General features: G+C 32.8%; 1 protein-coding gene across 14 annotated transcripts in view; it reads left to right on the top strand.

Moving 5' to 3' along the window:
* The window catches only part of LOC106868291 (voltage-dependent calcium channel subunit alpha-2/delta-2), a 222,500-nt gene that overhangs the window by 180,535 nt on the left and 17,281 nt on the right, over positions 1-24,684 (top strand). For all 14 annotated transcript variants that reach the window (XR_016242737.1, XR_016242740.1, XR_016242739.1 and 11 more), the window contains 10 exons: positions 449-510; positions 4,163-4,230; positions 8,925-8,973; positions 10,094-10,179; positions 12,020-12,116; positions 13,759-13,827; positions 17,518-17,621; positions 18,894-18,971; positions 21,117-21,286; positions 24,458-24,528. Coding sequence is in view for 8 of the 14 variants with exons in the window: in XM_052969103.2 (XP_052825063.1) it covers positions 449-510; positions 4,163-4,230; positions 8,925-8,973; positions 10,094-10,179; positions 12,020-12,116; positions 13,759-13,827; positions 17,518-17,621; positions 18,894-18,971; positions 21,117-21,286; positions 24,458-24,528 (854 nt within the window). In the remaining 6 variants the exon portion in view is untranslated. The remainder of the gene's footprint in view (positions 1-448; positions 511-4,162; positions 4,231-8,924; positions 8,974-10,093; positions 10,180-12,019; positions 12,117-13,758; positions 13,828-17,517; positions 17,622-18,893; positions 18,972-21,116; positions 21,287-24,457; positions 24,529-24,684) is intronic.

Genomic DNA, 24,684 nt, shown 5'->3' with positions numbered 1-24,684 from the left:
ATTTGGTAGACTATACTATAGTTCTCCTCAGGCCTAAATAACAACAATAATAAATAAGTGGATTTACAGTTAAATAATTCCCTTGGAAATCTGAATTAATATATTTCTACTTTTATCTCTTAAACATTCATTATTTCTCATGAATTCTGAACTTTTTATTTAAGTTCAATTCTTTTTTTAACATTCTATAACCTAACCTTTGTTTCTTTTTTGCAGGAATGTGCAATAAATAGATGCTATTTTGTGTATTAAGATGTATATTTAGTTAGCTATTTTATATATGATAGTAGATCATATTTTATGTATTAAACATGATCTTTCATAATAAGATAAGTATAATTGTTGAAAATATGAATTAGATGTAAAATTATTCATGAAATGACAAAATAACTTTACCATAACTTTTATAAATATTATATTGAAAAATCTGTGTTTTTCTTTAATCTAGAATCATGCCTGGTTAGAAAACAGAACATATTCCTTTGTCCCTATTCAAGAAACATCATTCAGGTAATGTTGTCATATCTTACTTTGTGTATACAATTAAATAAGAGAAATATATGAGTAGGCATATGCACAGCTGTCTGATTAAGAAGTTTACTTTACAAACATATGGTTTGATCCCGTTGTATGGCACCATGGGAAATCTCTTCTATTGCTTTGTTTTGACCAAAACCTTCTGAGTTGAATATATAATAGACAGAAGTTGTGCAAAAATTTGTCATATTTGTATGTGTGAGTGTCTGTTCACATTTGCACTGCTTAAAGCCTTCTGTTGTTTACATTTTGTCACTTTGTTATATAGCTTAGTGGTTTCACTAGTAGGGATAAATAAAATCAATGCCAAAATGAAATAAGGACTTGGTTTAATATTTATTTGAATGTGAAAGGGTTAAAATATGGATACTAAATTTCTTTGGGGTATAAGGCATCACTGCAAATAGATATTTGTTTCACTTAGCAATGTTTTTGAAGAAAGTGTTTGTTTTCAGTTCTGGAAAACAAAAATTACATTAGAAATAGTCATTTAACCATTTAAGAACACAAGAAACCATTTGTTCATTTTCATCTATTTCTTAATAGTACAGTCTGTCAGGAAATGTCAAAAATGTTTCATTGTACTTCTGCAATTTAGTCACTGAAACAATTCCCCAGCAATCTGGAATTGTCAGTGACAAGGTGCAGTAAGAGAGCAAAGCTCTCTTCATTATGGAACATGGTATTAAGAAATGAATGGATAGTGAAAATAAGGTTTTGTGTTTACTTAAGTGGTTAAAATACCCTGAAGTTACTTTGATTTCAATACTCATACTCAGATAAAATAACTTATGAAGCAAGTGTAACATCTAAAATAGAGAAACTTGTTCGATTCATATTAAATGTTATAGTTCTAGATTTTCTTTACTTCAAAACGTGTGTGTGTGTTGTTTTAAAACGATGTTTTAAAATGAACAAACAAGGTTACATAACTCAGTTTTAATTTTCATGCAAGTGTTATGAACCTGTGGTCCTAGTTTGAACCTGGAGTCGTTACTTCAGAAATGGCTGTGGAGGAAGTGTGCTTTGCACATAAAGGACAGTTACACCAGTTGAGGACAAAAGAGTTGTATCTCATGGTATAAGAATTGATAACATTTAATTGACTATAAAAAATAGAGGGAGACAGAAAGAAAAGAAGAAAAAAAGAAGAGAATGAATGATAGAAATAAATAGAAAAATACAAAGAGAGAAGAAAATGAAGGTTTAAAGAAATCTAGGCATCAAAAAATAAAGGGATGTTGAAGGGCACAATGTAAGAATCAATAGGAAAGGATGAACAGTGGGGATAATTCTTTTATAGTAGCTTATACCGGTACCTTTTGATGTACTTTCTTTTAAAGATATAAAGGTCTCAGATATGACATGAGTATAGTATGAGAGTAAAAAAGCTCTTTCGTATCAGTCTTTTCTTTACTAAACACAGTATGCATCTTTTACTGCTGTTGAAATATGGTTTGCTGTTCTCTAATAGTATCTATCTGATATCTTTATTTCTCTTTTACTGATCTTCTCTCTCTCTCTCTCTCTGTTTTCCTCTACTGTTACCATCTAACATTTAGCAATGCTGTTTCCAGGGGACATAACTTTTCAGCCCACTAAACCTGAGATTACTATCCACACACAAACACACCTACCTACCTACATGCATGCATATATGCATGCATATATACATACATATATGCATGCATACATATATGCATGCATGCATACATACATATTATGTTGACCCATTAATCCCTACACATTTTTCTCTCTTTCCATTTTTTTTCTCTCAACCCTTTCTGTTGAAGAGTGTGGGGTAGAAACATCAAAGACTTTTCCATTCTTCCCGAGCATCAAACTAATACACCTACTTGTTGTTCCTTCACCTGTTTTTGTCTTTTGTTTTCTGTAAATTTGAACTATATATTATATTATATATGTTAGCATTTCACTTAAACATAGTGATACTAATAACCTGGTGTTAGAACTCAGTATAAATATGCTTCAGAGAAAAGCATCACTTGAGTACAGAGTGTAATAAGAAATTAAATAAATGATAAGGGAACAAGAAATTATAAAGTCCATTGCTTAATTTCTTGTTCCCTTGAATTTATTTAATTTCTTATTACACTGCATGTGTGTGTGTATGCAATAATTATAACGATAGAGAATATAGAGACTGGTACATCCTCCAGATTTATTTCCCTTTATTTTACAAAGTCCTGCTACCAAGGTGACCAAGTCTGTAGTGGTGGGGTGAATGCTCAGAGAGTGTTACCACAAGAATAAGAATAGCCTGGGCAAAGTTCAGAAAGCTTCCAGCACTACTGATGACAAAGGGCCTCTTACTCAGAGTGAAACGTAGATTGTATGATGTATGTGTGTGAACTGCCATGCTTCACGGCAGTGAAACATGGGCCATGACTGCTGGAGATATGCGTAGGCTTGAAAGAAATGAAGCTAGTATGATCCGCTGGATGTGTAATGTCAGTGTGCACACACGATAGAGTGTAAGCGCCCTGAGAGATATGTTGGACAGACCCCAGTCAAACCATCCAACCCCTGCCAGCATGGAAAATGGACGTTAAACGATGATGATGATGATACAGCATACTGTTATGGTTATGATGACCTACACATTTCCACTACACAGAGTATGAGCAATTGCATATGCAACTGGGCATAATTTTCTGTGCAGCTTTGTTCAGGGTCTTTGAGCCAGCTTGGCTTGAAGTGAACTGAATTCAGTTAGATGTTTATTGGTTAGGGTTCAGGAGGAAGTGATGGGAGGTTATTTTGAATCTGAAACTGCTCATACTCTGTGTAGTGGAAATATGTAGGTCATTGTAACCATAAAGATAAACTATATGACACACTGTAAAATAAAAGGAAATAAATTTCAAGGATATATCAGTCTCCATATTCTCTATCATTATAATTATTGCAAATATAGACTCCAGATAATATTACCATCCATTGAAGTGAACATGGAATTACCCATTGGAGGAATTTACAGCATGAGTGACAACTGCTAGTAGTCATAGTCATAGACATTAAATACTAATCAATACAGTAAGCCATAACCTGGAACATAACTGAGAGCTACCACAGTATCTGCCTGGATAAATTACCTCTAAACTCACATATATGCACATATATATATATATATATATATATATATATATATACACACACAATTATGAAAAAAGAAATTATATTCACTTTCTTCAAAATATTTTGCATGCAGTGTCTATTTCTTCCACAGCTGTTTGTGTAGTTACTGATTTAGTTCCCAACAGACACATCTGACAGCCATTATTCTGTCAGACTCATGCGGAACTTTATGTAACCTGGTTTTTTCATGTAATCATTATAGAATTATATGCCCTATATTTTATATATTTGCATGCTCCTTTTTTGGCTAGGAACCATATCTAATCAGGTACATATATATATGTAAACTTTATTGTTACTTTGTGTTTTCTTAAGATATTTCTTATTTATATAAAGCTTACAGAAATTATCAATTAGAATTACTTTTGATATAATCAACAATTATTTTGTTTATATGTTGTAGTATTAAAATATTAAATGTTGCAAAATTTATGATTTACATATATAAATTATTATTTTATTACAGTCTCTGCATTTCTGTACCTTCCCACCAAAAGAAATATATGCAGCCTATGGGAATTACAGTTCATGAAGGTAAATATTTCAAAAGAACCTTATATTTTAAATAGTTTTCTACAGTTCTAGCAACAATAAACTTGATAGTGTACATTTCAAAATTGTTTTCTGCTTATATCATGTTTCAGATTAAAATAATTTTCTCTGTTTCTACTATGTTGGGATGCACAACTTAACCACAGATTAACTGACTTTGCTGTCAACTATGTACACAAGCTAACAGTTATCTTATTAAAAATGGCACAGCCAGTCATTAAGGTACCACTCTGGATGCTTAAGTAGTCATCAATCATCTCTGGTGCCATTGCCCTATTGCATGCAGAAGGGCCACAATGTTGAGATCTGTCCAATTTTTGATGTTGTCAGACCAGGATTTTATTTGCCTGTTCTTTACTCTCCTGCAACTGTGTCCTGGAGAACAATTTTGAACAGATTGTCATACCAGTGTACACATCTGTACCAAAAATGTTTTCACTGTTTAACTATAGCACACCTAGTAACTTGCTGCTTGATGAAACAGTTTTATATTGTGCTTTGTATACAAGATGTGTAAGTTAAACATAACACTTTAAAAGAAAATGCTGATTGACATTCATTTCCTTCTCTTCAGGCTTCTCTACAGACTGTCTTTGTGGACTGTTACATTTTAATAAACCACTACGTAAAATAGTAATTTAAACTATAATGCTTAATGAAATCCTGTGAGAGGCCCTGCCTAAATCATCATATCTTTCCTCTTCCTCACAGCAGAGAAATATCTTAAAAGGCTTGTCAGATTGATTCATGGTCTCAGTAAACAAAATAGAAAAGGGATTGCCTTGGGGGACGGCAAGAGAAATGCTTTTAAACAGCAACTTTGACTCACAGGGCTCACACTTGTTGATAGCCATCTCTGCCCCCAATAGCAGGGAGCAGGGCTCAAAAACCTATCAGAAAATGGCTGATGTTTTGACAGTTTGACCATCTCAGCCTGATGAGCAGCAAAGCCTGAGCTGGCAGCTGAACACACCAAGTTTCCACTGGACAAGATGTCACAGTATGTGACATCCCAGATGAGCTAGGCACAACTGTTGGGCACGGAGGCTGAGCAGAAACATGCCAGACAGTGCTGGTTAAGCACTAATTCATCTGAGATCTTGTTACACTGGATGGCATCCCACTTGTTTTGTGGGGATCAAATGTCCATAGGGGGGAGACGGGGATAGACGTCCACAGGGTGGAAGCTGAGCTGGCTCCATGTCACATAGGCCATCTTGTTCTCCCTGATCACAATAGGTTTAGTTGTGCCATGAAGAATCTTGTTGATGAGGGCATGGCAAAAAGTCACTGATGAGAGAAAAACAAGTAGGGCCAGTGAGACCAGAGGCTGAGGCTGCCATATTTTATGGGTATTGTGGCCTGTTGCTAGCCAATGTTGTCAAATTGAATGTTACATATCTCTTTAGCAGTCCATTGTATACAGGTGTTGAGATCTGTGAAGAGAGATCTGTGGCTGTAGCAAGGGGTAGTGTGGAGTGCTTACAATAGCTTTGGTATGGTAAGCAGTTCCTTGACAGGAAGAATGCTGGATCACATTCAGTCTGTCAATGTTTCAAGCTAGTTACACCTAGAACTGAGGGTGGAGTGAATGGCAAGTGGGAGGATCAGTGTACTGAGGATAAGGATATCCTCTTTAAAGTCACTTGTACCTGGTAGAGTTATGAATGCATGTCTGACATGGAGGTCATAAAGCCCTCTGCACTTGTGCTAACAATCATCATGTGTTATATTTAGAACATGGCTTGTGAAAGTTATGTCCCCCAAATGATTCTGTAATCTACGAATGAGGGATGTTTTCCCAACCAAGCTCTTCGATCTTCTGTGATGTGATCTTTGCAGTGTGAGGTCATGCATTGTCCTGATGAAACATCACTCCTTTTCGATTCACTAAAGCAGGTCTTTTTTTCTTCAAAGCTTGGTTCAAATGCTCTAATTGCTGACAGTAGACTTGAGCATTGATCATTGCATTAGGGGGTAACAATTCAAAGTGAATTACTCCTTTGCAATCCCACCAGATAGAGAGAAGAACCTTTTTCCCATGAAGTTCCCTTCTCAGTTGTGGTTGAGCTTTTTCCCTTTTGCCAAGCCACTGTTTATGATGTTTAACATTTCGATAGAAGATCCATTTTTCGTCACCAATCACAAGTCTATCCAAAAAGGGTGAAATGAGTTTGTGATAATGGAGAGAAGAGTAGATGTCAACTCGGGATTTGCGGTTGCTTTCGGACAATTCATGAGGCACCCATTTTCCAAGTTTAGGAACCTTTCCAAGTTGTTGAAGATGACAATGAACAGTTGTATGGTTTCAACTAAGCTTTATTGCCAAATCTTCAACTGATAATGCAGGATTTTCTTCAAGTAATACCTCAAGGAGCTTATCATCAAACTCAACTGGACGTCCTGTTCGATCTTCATCTTCAAGGCTGAAATCTCCACTTCTGAATTTTGCAAACCATCTTCTGCAAGTTCTTTCATTCAAACCTTCTTTCCCATAAACTGAGTGTATGTTTCGAGTCACTTCGGCTGCAGAGTTTCCTTTTTTGTACTCAAATGCTCTTTGGATACTTCCATGTTAGAAAGGGTTTTAATCAAAGAAATTTTAATTCTATTATTCTGTAAAATAATATTTAATTAGTTTAAATGTACACAAATGCATAAAAATAATTTATAATTCTACTAGACATTCTAAAATGCTATTAATTTTCATTCAATTTTAAAAACGGTTAACTCGGACAGAACTTATGGGGATGACCTGATACATACAATGACGAGAATTTTGGATAAATTTATCATGTTTCACATTATTTTTATTTTATGCGGTGCCAACATATAGTTATCTGATCAGTATGATAGTAAACACTATTTTTCTGTGCTCCTTTATTGCTAATAAGTAAAAAAAAAAAATTCTAGTAAATATGGTATAGATTTTAGTTATTAACCCTCATTTACACAACATCCTTACATGATTAATCACACACATAATATAAAAAAGATTTGTTTCTGTAATCGTAAATTTTCATGTTAATGCAGTTACCTCTCTTTCTGCATTTGGAAGAACAACACCTTTGTCTCTTTGGCTAATGTTAGAAATAAGTGCTTTAAGTAGAGTTTATTGTGAAATTTTATACCTAATTATTTACATCTTAAGTCAGTATCGTTTCAAATACTGAGCTAAGGGAATTAACTCAAGTTGCTCAACTCAAATTTCTAATATTACTTTTATGACCTTCTCATGATGCAGAGCAAGACTATATGTTTAACCCTTTAACATTCAGATTACTCTATCATATGCAATGCTTAATTATTCACATTATTTTGAATTTATCATACATTATCTTGTAGCTTTGAGATTTCAATGATGTGATTGTTTATTTTTAGCATCACATTTTAAGGTAAGTGTGAGAGGCCTTATCTAGTCAGTTTGAACATATAACAGGTACAGTATTTGGGCCTGATATGGCCGGTTTGAATACTAAAAGGTTAACTTTGCTATAACACAAACTTTGTTTCATATCTCTGGAGAAAACTAGTGATCTGATAACTGAAGAATTTCAATTGAGTTCTGGTGCAGTTAAATGTGCTTAATCTTATCAGAATTGTAACCACAAATTTATTTTACAGTAGTAAATATATATTCTTATACAGAACTGATAAATTCTTATACCCACTGGAGTGTTGTGTAACTTGTAAAGTTAAAAAATTGGGAGCAAATTATTAAAATTTTTGTAATGAAAATGTGACTTTCAGTATACACTATGTCACATCATTTTACTTGACTGATAAACCAGCATCTCCATGATTGGCTCTACTGCACACTTCAGCTTCTTCTATCTTCAGTTTCCAGTTCTTTTGACTCATACATAATTCAGTAAAACTTTTGATACTGATAGACAATTCATTTGTTGTCTGTAAAATGATAGACGTTACCAAAAATATTTTGGTGAATAAGCTAAGTCATTGGAACATCAAATAGAATACTCTATTATATTTGTTTGGGCTCTCTGCTCTCTGACTTAAAATCCTGTTTACCTTTCATCCTTTCACAATCAATAAATAAAGTATCAATCCAATACTGAGATTAATACTTTTTTTTTATCTCCGTCTCTCTCTTTCTTACTGTGGACTGACCTAGAGAGGGATGATCTCTGCCTGGTTTAAAATGCCCATGACATGTCATATATTATGGTTGTACCCCTAAGAGTCCACCAGAAGGCGGTGATGAGATTCAAAGAGAGGAAATTTTAATGAAATGGTAAATCTAAGGAAACTAGTTATGCTGGCTATCAGAGCTATTTTTCTTTCCACAATAGCTGGTTCATCCTTATTATGATACTCTTAGGTAGTAAAAAATATTTCCCACTTGAAATCAACTGTAATTAATTGATTATATCACACAATGATTGCTCCCTGACACAGTTACTTATATTTAGTGGTGTTTAGTGGACTAAAATACCAAAATCAACATATCAATTTATAAAATATTTAAAATTCTTTTACATACATGTCTTAGATTGCTTAAATTTAACATACAGAAACTAACTTTGATAAAAAAAATATATAGTGGTTTTATTTTAATTTTCTGTAAAATGTAAATATCCATATTTGTAAAATATGTACCCTAATTAGTATAGAAATTTGAATGTAAAAATAAAATTTCCTCTTTTATTTTCTAGCAAAAGCTTTACTACATTCAAATCTGTCAGCAATGCTGATTGCACCATGGTATGTTAATAAACCAGTTTTTTGTTTTTTTCTTTTTTTCCCCACTAACAAATTCAATAGAGTTGGTATAACATTTGGTTTAACACACACCTTTGCCAAAATCTTTTAAATATTGGCTCGAAGATATTCTGTGATAATATAACAAGCTTTATTTTCCATCTACAGGGAGTTCTTGCTTTCCAACTTTCCAGTTTATTAATTTACATCTTTACAAGAATTTTTTGTGGCAAAAATTATTTTTTAAATAATTTTTAAAAATTTAATTCTTTAATGTTTGTTGCCCCAACATAATTTTTGAGTCAATGGCTTGCCAGCTGAACCAAGGCCAAATAACATTAACGAGAGTCAACTCTAGCCCAACATTCTTCGCTCAACACCATACTTGCTTCAAGAACCATACAGCTGGTTTCTATGAGAAAATACCTCTTGGAATATGAGGCATTGATTAACATGCAATAACTAGCAATGAATTACCTTGTAGTCAAGAACTACCTGCATTTTTCTTATCTATCATATTTGACTTATCATAGACAAAAAATATTTTTGTCAGCTTTTCCTTTATCTCCGTCAAATATTCTTTCACTATTAAATAAAAAATTTTCTTTGCATCCTTGTTGAGTTCAATCCCACTGCATGTACCTTAAATAAGTATCATCTACTATAGCTGTGGGTTGACCAATGCTTTGAATAATAATACTTAACAAATAATAATCATCCTAAAAATACTGTGTATGTAAAGAAAGATAGATCAACAGATAAATGTATTTACATGCTAGATATGAAAGTACTCAATATATCAAATAAAGGTGATATATTTAAATTTTTGGAAGGCAAGACTCCAGAGAGTTATTTAATTTAATAAATATGTAGGTATGTGTGTGCTGGTGTAAATTAGTGCATGAAACAAAAATACCTTTTGGTATTTCAGTACTGAGTTATGTTCCATTACACCAAAGGCAAACTTAAAATAAAGTAAAATATGTACTGGAGTTGATTGCAATCAACTAATAAAATCCCTTGAAGGCTGTCTAACAACTGACACCAAAATGAGAAAAGAAAAAAAAAACATCATTTTAATACCAGTTTATAAAACTGATCTCCTCTTCTGCTTTCTCTGTAGGGATTATTACTCTGGTTATTCAAAAGAGGACAATATCACAATGACTGCTGAAGACTTGATTAATGTCTTAGATTATACTAATGATCGTAAGTATCCTCTATTTTTTTTTAATATATTTATTTGATTGCTTTGAAGAAAGAACTGTGCCCTTGGCCTTCAAAGACCCTTCAAGATCAGTCAGATCAAAATGATTAACATTCCTCTTGAACAGTTATGAGTATATTAGCTTCAAGAAATAAAATATACTAAAGAGCTGATGTTCTATATAGAAAGAACCAGTTAAGGTTAATGTGAGTTCCAGGTGATATGGTCAGTAGGAGTATGACATGGTTGACAAGAGAAGATGAGACAAATAAATTATTGTGCTTGAGTTAGTGTGTTGGTCAGTGACTTCATGCTAATCAGTTGGGTGGCCTTTCTTTGGGTGTGGTATTGGATAGTCACATATGCAGCATCAGCAACAATGCTCTCCTAATACTTCATTGAGGGTCCCACCTGAGCATTCTAGAATCTTAGTAGTTGATGAGGTATGAAGTAATTTCTAACCCTGAAGAAGAGGGTCTATCTTTGTGATGTTCATTGATAGTAACACCATGCATTTTCAGCAAGCTTGAGGGTTCTGATTGAGTGTTGCTCATGTTTGAGGTGGGTGGGGTAATGTATTCTTAATGTGTAGTGATTGTATCTTTGCATTGTTGAAGGACACAAGATTAGTTTGACTCCATTGGAAGAGGTTTTCAAAGTTTCTCTTCATGGAGTCAGTGCAGATTTTGTGTGAGATGTTTAGGTTGCATGTAGATGAACTGGAAAGAATGAAATGTGGTATCATCTGGATAGGAATGGCTGTTGTTGATATATAGGAGAGAGTATAGAGGACAGAACTGAAGTTTGGGATTCACCAGAGCCAAAGGGAGCACCATCAGCCACTGATTCAAAAGATGAAAGATAGATGGTGCTCAGAGGCGGGTAGTTTTGCTGTGCAATTTTCAAGATGAGAGCTCATTTGTAGAGAAAGAGCAGAGTAGATTACCAATAGATCCAAATTCATTAAAATCTTACAGTGTTGAGAAAGATATTATTAAAGGCTTTGAGATTCTAGGATGGCAAAATAACAATAATTAGCTGAATCAGAAATTTGCATTTCTAGAATGTAAAACACTAGGTTGCTTTCAAAGATAAGGATATATACCTACAGGAAGAGAGAGAGAGAGAGAGAGAGAGAGTAGGTGATTGAAGACTTTGGCAAGGATATGGACTAATTCTGGCCTGAATTGTTTGAAGGTAAGGGAAAGGATATTGTCAGAGACAGTAGCTTGTTGTTTTGAAATAACTGGAAGTGTTTCATATTTCATATGTATGTGGTGACTGTGGTGGTAAGCCTGATGGAATGGTAAATGATAGCTTTGGAGGAGAATTATTTAGTGTGTGTTTGTGGAGGCTTTCTTCTTGGAAGTACTGCTTACAGAACCTTAATGGTTGAGAAGTGAAAGGGAGGATGGTTCCAAAATGTGGAAACAAACCCTTTCAATAAGAGAACAAAATGATTAGCTGCAGTTTTGAAGGTGGGAAAACTTACAGGGTGTTTGATGCACATCACCATCCTTCATATATTAGATGATGGTCTTGCAGGAGTTGCAATAGAAGCCAAGTTGGGGGTGGAAAATTTTCTCCAAACTTTGAAGGTTATATTCTTTGCCTGTACTCTTGCAATACATGGCAATCTGGCAAACATGGGAGTGGGTTTTAGTTGTGTGGGGAATGTAGAGGGGCATACCATAAGAAGATACATTGAGTGTATTTATCTCAGTTTAAATACATTTTCAGAATATTGTATGTTATAATGACTAGATTGTATGATATTTCTTATTTTTGTAATTGCTATTTGTTTAGGAGATATATTATGTTAGTTTCTATATTTGCTTTCAGATGACAATTACCTGATGCAATTATTATTTTGGGATGCCAATATCACAAAGAAAATGGAACTTTATTGGCACGATGTTGACATTTTCCCTCAATTTAAGTATGTGTATTCTACTATTCCCTTCAGTTATTAATCTTGGCAGAAGTGATATCAATTTAATGCTTTGTGGCATTCAGCTATATTACTTTACATTCAGAGTTCAAATCCCCACCTACTTTTTTTTTACCCTTTCATACTGTGGGGCACAATAAAACATATCAAGTACTTCTATTAATTTGATTGACCATATGCCCCACCTCATACTAAAAACATTTATGAGGCAGAAAGAAGATTGGAAATAATGTATTTCAGTGTTGAATTTTATTCTTCTCATTTCTGGAGTTTAAATTTTAGCAAAGTTGACTTTGTTTTTATTTTTATCATTTACAATTGATAAAATAAGTACTAGGCCTAGACCTGGTCACCTGACTACAGCCTCTGTTACAAAAAAGTAAAAGAAAATCCAATTAATATTAGACACTGTTCCTTTGAGAAAGTCAATTAACTGTGAAATGAAGCCATTAAGAATTTCCCTCCTCTTTTTAAATGGTGCTGTCTTAGCATGGCCACAATCAACAGGCTGAAACAAGTAAAAGACTAACTGAATTAAATTCACTCATTTCACTACTTGACCTACTACTTTTAATACATAAGTTAGTGCTTCACCTCAGCAGTTGATCATGGAGAACTCTACTAAAATCCTCTTCTCTAATGCCAATATGATATTGTTTCAATATATAGAGAAAATTGAAAATTACTGAAGCACATACACAATCCATTAGAATTATAATCATGAAAAGATTAGAAAAAAGTACAACTTTTAATGTATCAATAAGTCTCTACTGAGGCTAAATGATAATTCTTTTCAATTTCTATCATGAGTAATTTAGTAGTATTGAAGAATTACTTTACAATTCACTATTCAGGTCTACCTGTAGCCTCTAAAAAAAGTTTAAAAAATAACAAGAAGCAAAAGATGTTATTTTTTTGTAGTGATATACTGTCATTTTCTATAATACATTTGTATGATGTATGATTTTTTTGTCAAAGATGAGACAAAATTGCACTGATAAAAAGTTAGGGTTTAATACAGTGTAAAGGTAGTTGTGCTGTATGAATTTGGGAAAAAGAAAATTGGACATTGGCTGAACAAATTATTTCTAGATCTCTATCAGTAAGAATAAATAACAAAGTATATTGGTTTCCTTCATTTAGTCATAAGATTGTATCAGATGTTTCATATGACCTTCATAATTTTCCTGAGAACAATGGTGAATCAAAACCAAATTGAGCCTTACACTTATATTCTATTTGATAGTTTTCTCAATATGAGCAAACAAAAGACTTCATAATTAGATCAATTCATTAGTATCCTTTATAACTGCTTCTAAAACATTCCACAATGGCAAGACTTATGATGGTGGGGAGTTGCAAAAATAATTTCAATTAAAAAGATGTTAAAAAATTTGGCAATTAAAAGTAAAAGTAAAAACAAAAATATTAAATTCATTTAATAAAATGATTTTGACTATTCCTATTTTTGGATAATTACTTATTTGATTTGAAATTGAATTTAATAAGGTGTTTTATCTTTTTTTTTTATTGTACCTCGATAATTCTTTGTCTATATTTTTTTGTCACACTTTGTATATAGATTATACTGTCTATACAGAACATACTTGATGACTTAATTTTCTTTCAGATTTCGAGACGATGTGATTGCTACATTTGTGGGAACAAACGGTGGTTTAACAATGGTATACCCTGCAAGGTATGACATTTAGAAAGCATTCTTTCAGAAGCATCTTTAAAAAATGCAAATATTATTATTTATTTTGTTCCTTCTACCACTTCCAACTCATAGGTTGTGGTCATACTGGGGCACTGCCATCACAGTTGCTACCAACAGTCCTGTTGCGGCTGGTTTTACAATGTATGAAGGTGCCTCCTACCACTTCCCTCACTTGTATTTAGTTCTATGATGTAGATATCATCCTCTCACTTTTAGTACTCTCTCTCTCTCTCTTCCACCATTCAGTTTCCTTCTCTCACTCTTACCCTTTCACACTACTCATGTTGTGTCTGTTCAGTCTCTTTGCCAACATGTTGCAGCCTTGTCACTCTCGCGCCAATCATTCCCTTCCTCTCTTACTCCTCTTGCACCAATCATTCTCACTATACTTTCTCTTCTATTCATCCTCTCAGTCACATTATAGTGAACAAACGAAAATAAAACAGAGTAAGGAGGGGTCTTGTAGTAGACAAGACAACATATCTAGTGCTGGTACTATTATAAAATGTAGCCAGTATACTCTTTAAATTGGTTGGTGATGGGAAGAGTATTCAACCATAGAAACCATACCAGAATGGGGTGAGACATGATAACTGACACAAATACTGATGACCCTCCAACTCATGTCAGTAAGAAAAGGACAGTTAATGATAACAATGATATGTGTGAGCATCTGTATCTATCTATATGGATAGATAGCATCTGTGTGTGTATATTTGTATGGCTGACTCCAGAGTTTTACTTATCAGCCAGATCCTGAGCATTTATCCTTTGAGAACCTTTCATCAGTTTCTTAGTGTGTCTTAACACCATTTCCAGTATCATTACCATTTCTTATATATTGTTTCCTAATCATTTTAAAAATTTGTATTAATTTTTATTATTAATTTTTAGTATTAATATATTTCACTCTGCAAATTACTATAAATGACTACCCAGTAACTTGGGTCATTAATACCTGGAATGTTTTTTGAACAAATGCATTTTCTTGGGTTCACAGTTTTTTTTAAACATGTTCATACTCAGCCTCAGTATGTGGTTTCATTTATTCACCCCTTGATATGGTTGACTCCCCAGTTGGGATTCACAGTATAGGTTATACCATTCTTCCTTTTAATTGCCATATACAAAACATGGCTTACAAGACCCTGTTTGGGTGATTTTCCTGAGGCACCATCTCAGCCTTGTATGCAAATTTGTCACAAGGCTACCCAGTTACAACTGAGTGGACTGTAACAATGTGAAATGAAGTGTTTTGCTTCAGAACACAATGCACAACCAATCTGGGAATTGAAACCATGATCTCATGATTGTGAGTACAAACCCTAACCACTAAGTCATGCACCTTCACAATGCTCCCTTGAACAAGTAATCCTAGGAGTCATTTGTGCTGTGTGTGTGTGTGTGTGTACAAGATGGTGAACCAGTATGGACTGTTTTCTTTCACTGAACCATAAGTGCGTAAGTGGAAGAAAATCCTAAGTGTTCACAAGATCTTGTTCTTAGGTAGTTTCTAATATAAAACTTCCAGAAGTGAAATAGATCATCACAGATGCTTTCTCTCAAGCAGAAACTGCAGGAGCAAGCTTTTCACTACTCTTGTTGGCAATTTACATAGTCAAGAGCCATTTCATATTAAGCATCACATCAAATATGTGAAAAGACAATTTCTGCACTATTAATGAAGTAGCTACTTGACCCAGTTTTCTTTTTATTATCACAATAGAAGTTGCAATCTGTCTTTACAATATGAAACATCAAGATTGTTATCCCTTTACAACTTTTCATACCACTTTCTTTTGGTGGTCTTTTTTTCAATCTTGACTGAATAAGACTAACATACGGTACCATAGATTTGTAGAAGTTAAATTCAGCAGCAGAGCCACAGAGAAGAAACTTAAACACTGGTAGCTATAGACAGAATTACACAGTGGGTGTGATAGAAAAAAAAATTACATCAAATGTGTATTTGTAGAAATAATTTGCCTCTCTCTCTTTCTCCCATATATATATATATATACATATATATATATATATATATATATATATATATATATATATATATATATATATATATACGTGTATATATATATATATATATATGTGTGTGTGTATGTGTATATATATATATATATATATATATATATATATATATAATAATAATAATAATATTAGAGACAAAATCCAAAATTACAGGTAAAAAACTCAATTAAAATCAATTTATAAAAAATTCAAATTAAATTGAGCCTTATAGATAAAGTATATATAAAATATATAGTTTTAGGGAAAATAACCAATTTTCAAGAACTCATCGATGAAGATCCACTATCACATATTAAAACAATGATAATTTAAAACAATGATAATTTATGTAAGATGTTTTTTGTATATAATATACATGTTATTATAATGGATGAAGGGATGATTATTGAATGGTTATTATTTTGATATGATATTTTTAAAATAATTTTTCTATCTTTATATAATAAGTATTTCATATTAATTCATTTCGTACTTATTGTTGGTTGAGATATATATCTAATTATTGTTCTACTTACGATCTGATGAGTAGCTATATTTTTGAATAAAATTTATTTTCGATAATTTCAATTGATTTTAATCGATTTAAATTTCTTTTCTATTTGAAAATTGGTTATGAAACACGTGTAATCTTTTTATTATATTTATCTTATGATATTTACTTTACTTTATTTTATACTCATTTATTGTGCTTTTAATTATTAATTTTTCTATATGTGATAGTGGATTTTCATCGATGAGTTCTTGAAAATTGGTTATTTTCCCTAAAACTATATATTTTATATATATATATATATATATATATATATATATACACACATATATACATATATACAAACATATATATATATCATCACCATCATCATCGTCATCGCTTAACGTCCGCTTTCCATGCTAGCATGGGTTGGACGATTTGACTGAGGACTGGCAAGCCAGAAGGCTGCACCAGGCTCCAATCTGATCTGGCAGAGTTTCTACAGCTGGATGGCCTTCCTAACGCCAACCACTCCGAGAGTGTACTGGGTGCTTTTACGTGCCACCTGCATGGGAGCCAGTCCAGTGGCACTGGCAACGACCTTGCTCGAATGATTTTCTAACGTGCCACCAGCACAAGTGCTAGAAGGCAATGCTGGTAACGATTACGCTCAAATGGTGCTATTTATGGGCCACTAGCACGGAAGCCAGACAGCTGCTCTGGCAATGAACACACTTGGACAGTGCTGTTAGCGCTCCACTGGCGCAGGTGCCAGTCATCGAGTATGGTTCAATTACGATTTCACTTGCCCCAACAGGTCTTCGCAAGCAGTGTTTAGTGTCCAATGAAAGAGAGGTTGGCATGGGTGCCAGTCATCAGATTCGGTTCGATTTCGATTTCAGATTTTAAATTCCAAATTACAATTTGATTTTAGTTTTAAAAAATAGCAAAAGAGTATTCATGAAGTTACAATTACAAACTATATTCCTCTATTAGTGGTCATGCTTGCTATAATTTTGGCTTGTATGGAATCTTTTTGTTAAACAAATATGATCCCTGTTTAGACCATTTTCAATTATTTCTTTATACTTTAAATGCAAAGTTGAACATTTTTATGTCTAGCATGTTTTATTATCTCCCAACATTATTTCCAGTGAGAAAGATCGCTATGTTATGTGGCGAGATGTTTGGAAAGCTGATTATTACCAACGAGCAATGCAGGTTGATTACTTCGTTTATACAGCACCATATAGAAAAGGTTTGTTATTTTCATTAGCAATTACTTTGAAATTGAATTAATTCTCTAATTTTTCTTGATATTTATTTTGCAATATATGTTTTGGGGAGCAATTGGAGAGTGACATCATGGAAAAAGCAAATGTAAAAATTATGGTTCTTTGAGTTGGTTGTGAAGGTCATGGAGTAGAAGTGAAAAACTCAATGATATAGTTGGATCAGATGATAAGGCTGTATGCAAAAGAAATCTGTCAATTTAATACTAATATGTAAACAAAATGGGCTTGGCCTAAAGTCTTTTTTAAAAATTATTTTATTCTTTTATATGTTTCAGCCTTGATGCTATTGTTTCAATAGAGTTGTAATATGTTGAGGGGGAAAATCAAATCTACAATCTGATCTTAATATCAAATTGATTTTATTTCACTTTATGCCTTTACTGATAAGGAAAGAAGTTTTTAATGGCTTCATCAGAAGAGAAAAGGCAGTGCTCCTGACTTTTTTTCTGAGTCTTCAAAACTGGTTGGAAGTTGGGATAAAGTTAACCACAAACCAGACACCTGGCCCAAATGCTTGCAATAGAGTGACTTTGATAAAGGCACCCAGGTTGTTAAACTGGGTAGCATATTAGGTTTCACACTTTCACAGTCCTTCCATTTGTATTCTACACAGTCTCTGTTTGCTAAATTTTATTTACAAGGCTTTGGTCAACTTTAGAGCTATAAAAGACACTTGCTCAAAGTGGCATGCTGTGGGAGATCAGATATAAAGCTATGCAGTTGGGAAGCAAACACATATTTATGCCTGTGTTCATTTTATATGATTCTATATTTGTGTGAGATAAATAAATATTTATTGGTTTTGATATGAACAGTCATAGATATTCATTAAACAGGGATTGTTAAAGAAACTTATTGAAATTATTTTTCTCAAAATTATGTTTCTAACCATAGCTTTCTATGAATGGATTGTGTTGTTGAGAGGGATTTCTCATGGCTTTCTCAACATAAGGATAAAGTTCAAAACTTTTCAGAAAGAAAGAAATGAGTATTATTTATTTCCCAAATGCTTGTATTCTATTTAAATTTATATCATAAATGGAATATTCCACATGTAGCTATTTCTCCATTTCTGTAGGGTACTTTGTTTCATTTGGTTGTTCACTAAATTCTTAAATTTGTATTTACAAATAATTTACTTTTCATATCTTATGAATTAATTAGGAAATAAGTATCTTATAAAAACTTAGATTAAATGTAATTCTCGTGGATTTTCATATTTTCTTACTCTCTAGGATCACTAGAAAATTCAACAGCACCACCAATAACTGTTGTAAAATCTGTCAAAATCAATAACAGCATAAAAACAGCTGGTAAGATTCATTGAAATTTATTTATTTGATCTTTGCTATATTTGTTATCCATTTTTTAAATGCTTTAAAATTCCTTGATAAATAAATGTCTCATAAAAATATTTAGTCGGAAAGGACTATAAATAGAATATTGTGTCTGGGGAGAGTCATTCTCTTTTAGTGCCTTATCAAATTAACACACCGATTTCCACTTGTTTACATTATTTATTTATTTATTTTTACTAAAATTTTTGTTGCGACTTGCTTTGATTTTGCAATCCTGTTGTCTATTAAAAAGGTTGCAAGTTGCAACAAAAATTTTAGTAAAAGTAAATAAGCAAGTGAGTGGAAATCGGTGAGTGTGTTAAATTAATAAGGCACTAAAAGAGAATGACTCTCTCTAGACACAATAAAATATGCTTCACAAATTCACATAAAGAATCTTCCAGACCAAATACAAAAACGAAATGAAGTCAGATGTTCTTCATTTGTATTCAATGTAGTGGGATTAGTGTTGTAATAGAGTGTCTCTTTGCTTGTGTGACTACAGATTGGAGAATAATCAGAATAATGATAATGTACTTGAGCAGTAATCAAGAGATTGTGTTCAACAGTTACACAACATATATTTTTATCTTTCTTCTTATTTGTCTTATATAGAGTAAAAGCAGAAATTTCACATATAATTCATATTTTATAGTCAGCAACTGTTTCATTAGGATAAAAGGATAAAGATCCTTCCTAAATCATATTGACTCACAGGGCCAGTTTGCTGGTTTTGGTGGCATATATACAAGTATCCCCCCACCCCACTGGATGGGATACTGGTCCACCACAGGAATATTCGTTTTTGCCAGCTGAGTGGACTGAAACAACATGAAATGGAAAGTTTTTGCTCAAGAACACAACACATCAACCAGTCGGAGAACTGAAACTACAATCTTGCGATTATGAGTCTGACACCATCACCACTAAGCCACGTGCCTTCATGTTTCTTTAGGATAAACATCATTACATGTATGATTACATATCTGCAAAACATAATCAGTTTAAATTAATTTAAAAGCTCTCTGTATGTGTATATGTTATATTGTCTATATGTATACACATAAATCCATCTGGTTAGATAATGGTATGGAGCTCTACAGAGCAAACAGTAGAAGATTGTAATGAGGATTTTATGTTACTCAGGTACCTAGAACACTATCAACTAAAGAAAGTTACAGCTTTCCACATAACACACTATCTGATGATTTCAGATATCAGTTGTGGAAATATATCACAAATCATGACTCATGGCTTCAATATTTCTTTTTCTTTGTAAAGTAGTAATGTTGTATGTATATTATATCTGCCGGGTATCAAAACAGTAGTAACATTGAACAGCCATGTTGATGTGGCAATTAACTTTACTTGTTAGAATAGTTACAACTCTCATCTCTTATTGAGATTTTACAACTAGCTACTTTGCTTTTTGCAAATCAGTGACTGATGTCACTATGTTTTCTATATATTGCTTACTGGAGTGGATTCTGGCCATCTCTCTAGTGACCAAGTGTTCACTACTGAGGATGAGCAAAACTAGCTCAAAACTGAGTCAGTGTTGCAAACCTGTTGTCTGCTGGAGGGTGGTAGGGGTTTGCTTCCCTGCTTGCAGTATATACAGGGTGCAGGCTGCACCTATAAGATCTGCACCTGAAGATCTGCCTGGGGTTAAAACAGTAGTAACATTGAACAACCATATTGATGTGGCAATTAACTTTACTTGTAGAACTTGGCTATCTCTTTAATATACTGCTTTATAGATAACATAAAAATATTTTATTTCTGTATTGCCAGTACTTATCACTCACATTGCTTTGAATTCAACAAATAATATTTATAATATAATTTCTTTACTATTGTTCATATGAAACTAATTTATAGTAATCAATAAGCTATCAATATTTAAAGTAATCAATAAGGAAGATATATTATTTGATAAAAAAATTGTAAATGTAAAATAAAGTCTATTATTGCTATATGAAATGATAAATGTGCGCTTAACTGTTATATTTTCGGTTGAAAACCTCAATATAATGATTAAAAATTCTAGAAAAATATATTCTAATTAAACTTTTAAAGAAAAGTTTCATTAACGTGCTTTTATTTATTTATTTTTTTCAGTGATTGGCGTTACAATGAATCACAGTAGAATAATGGAAGAATTGTTAACAGCTTCAGACTATGGTAATTCGGATCAGTATCATTGCCGTGAAAGTGATAAATTAATTTGTTATCTTTTGGATGATGGAGCCTTTGTTATCTCAACAAACCAAGAAGATAAACTTGGTGCAGTAAGTATATGTTATTGTGTAGTCTCAGACCAAGTTCTGAATGAGCCAACCTACGATCAAACCAATTCTAGTTATGACCACCAAGTTGTTTAAGCAGAATGCATTTCAAGCTACATTAGCCAATGTGTTCTTTTTTTTTTTAATGGTAGGGTATGACCAGGTATATTTCACTATTATTTTTAGCAGGTCAAGCAACCATCCATTATAGACGGTTTTTGTTGGTTGAAATTAGAAGTAAACAATGGGTATGCTGAATGAAATTTTTAATATCATGCATCAAAATAACTCTGAAATTAAACCCATTACCAATATATTGGGTTGGTGCATAATTATTGTGGCTTTTTTCAACAAATTTTATCCAACAAAATCAATAACATGTAACAAAAACATGTTTAAATGATTATTCCGGAGCATATTCCCCATCTACTTCAATTACTGCTTCCCATTTATTTGGCAGACAGTCAGACCATCATTTAAAGATGTTTTTGTTCAATATTGTTATTGTTTTTGTTGAATAAAATTTGTTGAAAAAAGCCGCAATAATTATGCACCAACCCAATAACCTACTACATATGAGGAAAATCGGTGTGTGTTTGTTTGTGGCGTTGTTAGCTAACTCCTCCTACATCATTTTATTTATTTTGATGAAACTTGACACGTGAGTAGAACTCATGTCTGGAAACCTTGTGACATACTTAAATTGTTGAAAAAATTGATAATACGGCCTCTGGAAGAGACTTTTATATCTACCTCATATAACTAATTTTTTTTAAACACTCAAGGGAAATAACCCATTTCTTTGTTTATGTTCAATTACTTTGAATATTGATTTTTTTGTGTGTCCTATTTCTAATTTTTGCAGACAATATCACTTTTATACTTTATTTGACATGTGAGTAGAACTCATGTCTGAAAACCTCATGGCATACTTAGATTGTTGAAAAAAATGGATTCTTATATCTACTACATAATACTAATATTTTATTTAAACAACCCAAGGGAAATAATCCATACCACCTGCAGATTTTAGCAAAGTGATCAATATTTGATTGTTACGATCAGCCGACCTAATTCTGCATTTCACTACTCATAGTTTTGAACTGCTAAACATTATCATTGCACTTCCTTGATTTGAATCTTAAACATTAAAGACTTCATTCATACATTTCTATACATACATACTTTTTTGAATATCCATTACTCCGATAATTCTGCATTTTTACAGTTACACTTTTCCATGACAGTAGATAAATTTTTTATTCCACAATGTCTATGTAGTGGCTTCATGCAGGCATAGTGTAGATTCGATCCTTGATTGCCAAATTTCACTTAACACTTCATCAGCACTTTTCTCACGGCAAAACAATAGTTTTTCTGTGAATGACAGCAGTTATACATTTCCCAGATGCCTTTGCTAAGCAGAATAATGTCTTTGCCTTTCGCCAACCTCCAGCAACCTCTCTCACCAACCTCTGACAATCTTTCTCGCCAACCTCCAAAAACCTCTCCCGCCAACCTCCAACAATCACTCCCTCCTCCAGCTGACAGTTTTTTGTACTTTTCTGTAACAGAAAATACACCTTTTGCGGCAGTTATAATGAAATTGCTTTCTTATATCAGAGTAATAAGGTGTTTCAATAGAATATCTTTACTCCTGGGAATTACCGGGTACACCAGCTAGTATACATAAAAGAGGTAGTAGTAGTAGTAGTAGCAGTACATATTTTACTGGCAACGTAAAATACTGTATATTTGAGTTCAAGTAATGATTAAGGTTACAGGTATTCTCTCAACTCCTTAAGATGCAAATGTTTTTCTGTGTTGTCAGTTGTCATTTTACTTAGACTATTACAGTAAAATGTCAATAGATGAAAGAAGCCATTACAGACTATTTCTTTCTATTTCTACATCTGTTAATAAAAGTACAAAATTTTGTTTATGAAGTATGTATAAAGGAGTGCTTATCATTTCAGATTCAATTTGACATGGACACAAACTGAACACCTTAGGTTACCATCATCAATGGCTACCTATTAAATTTCTTGTTTGTAAGATGAAATTTAAGTTATTCACAGGGAGCATAATAGTGTTAAACTCCTATGAATTCTGGTTTGTACATTGTAACCAAAATGTAAGAAATTGTGTGCATGTATATATATGCACACACACAGAGTTTAAAATATGGATTCAGTGAACAGTGAATATATAACATCTTTATATATATATACATGCACACACATTTAAAATAGTAGTATAAAATATGAATTCAGAGAATAGTGAGGTTGCAAAACGGCCATAATTATATGGAAGTCAAGTGGTTAAATGAATCTACCTTCACCTCTCTCACTTCCTGATTTTATGCCTGTGAATACAGTTTGAAAAATATATTATAAACCAAGTATGAATAACCAACAACAAAATAGGCTAAATTGTTCAACAATACATTATGCATGTATTGTTTTATTTCAGGTACTTATCTGTCTCAAAATGCATATTAAAAATGTGTCTTAATGTCTTTCAAAGTTTGTATTATATTCATTCATTCCATATGCATGTTAAGTTCTCTCAAAACATGTATCAACATTCTAACAATATATGGTTTATTTGTTTTTTACTTTTCCTTCTTCCAATCTCCTCAAAATTTATCTAAACAAATTAGAAGCCATAAAAATTGACAGCATTTCATTATATTTGAAGTTACTTTGCAATTATTTATCCATGAAGAATATGTAAAAGAAATTACATCTGTCAGAAATAACTTACATTTTAAAAGTAAAAATTTGTAGGTACTGGTGCCACATAAAAAGCACTTGTTCTAGTGCCATGTAAAAAGCACTGATGATGATGATGCCATGTGAAAAGCACCCAGTACACTCTGTAAAGTGAATGGCATTAGGAAGAGCATCCAGCCATAGAAACCAAGTCAAAACTGACTATGGAATTTGGTGCAACCACTGGCCTTACCAGTTCCTATCAAACTGTCTAACCCTTGCTAGTATGGAAAACAGAGATTAAATGTTGATGATGATGATGTACTTAGAAAATGAAATTGTGTTGCCTTTGGAAAAAAAGCGACTAAAATTACACATTCCTATCACTTCTATTTTAAATTTGAAGTCTGAATTTTTTTCTAAAGTTTATTTTTTCTTTTGACATTTTACTTTACCTCAGGTTGGGCAATTTTTAGGTAATGTTGACAGAGGACTAATGTTTGGTCTAATAAACCGCACTGTCTATGTAAAGTAAGTACCTTTCTTAATATTTTAATTCATATATTGTGTATGTCATGTCAACTTTGGAGTGTTGTTGATTCATATCTCCCTTTCTCATATGGAACTGGCATCAAATTTTAAGAAATCAAGATAAAGTTGAGATAATTTTAAGAAATCAAGGATTTA

The sequence above is a fragment of the Octopus bimaculoides genome, chromosome 1 (assembly GCF_046866305.1).
Source record: "Octopus bimaculoides isolate indiv1 chromosome 1, ASM4686630v1, whole genome shotgun sequence".
Taxonomy (NCBI): domain Eukaryota; kingdom Metazoa; phylum Mollusca; class Cephalopoda; order Octopoda; family Octopodidae; genus Octopus; species Octopus bimaculoides.
The sequence above is the reverse complement of the archived record's forward strand: the minus strand, read 5'-3'. Positions and strand labels throughout refer to the sequence as shown.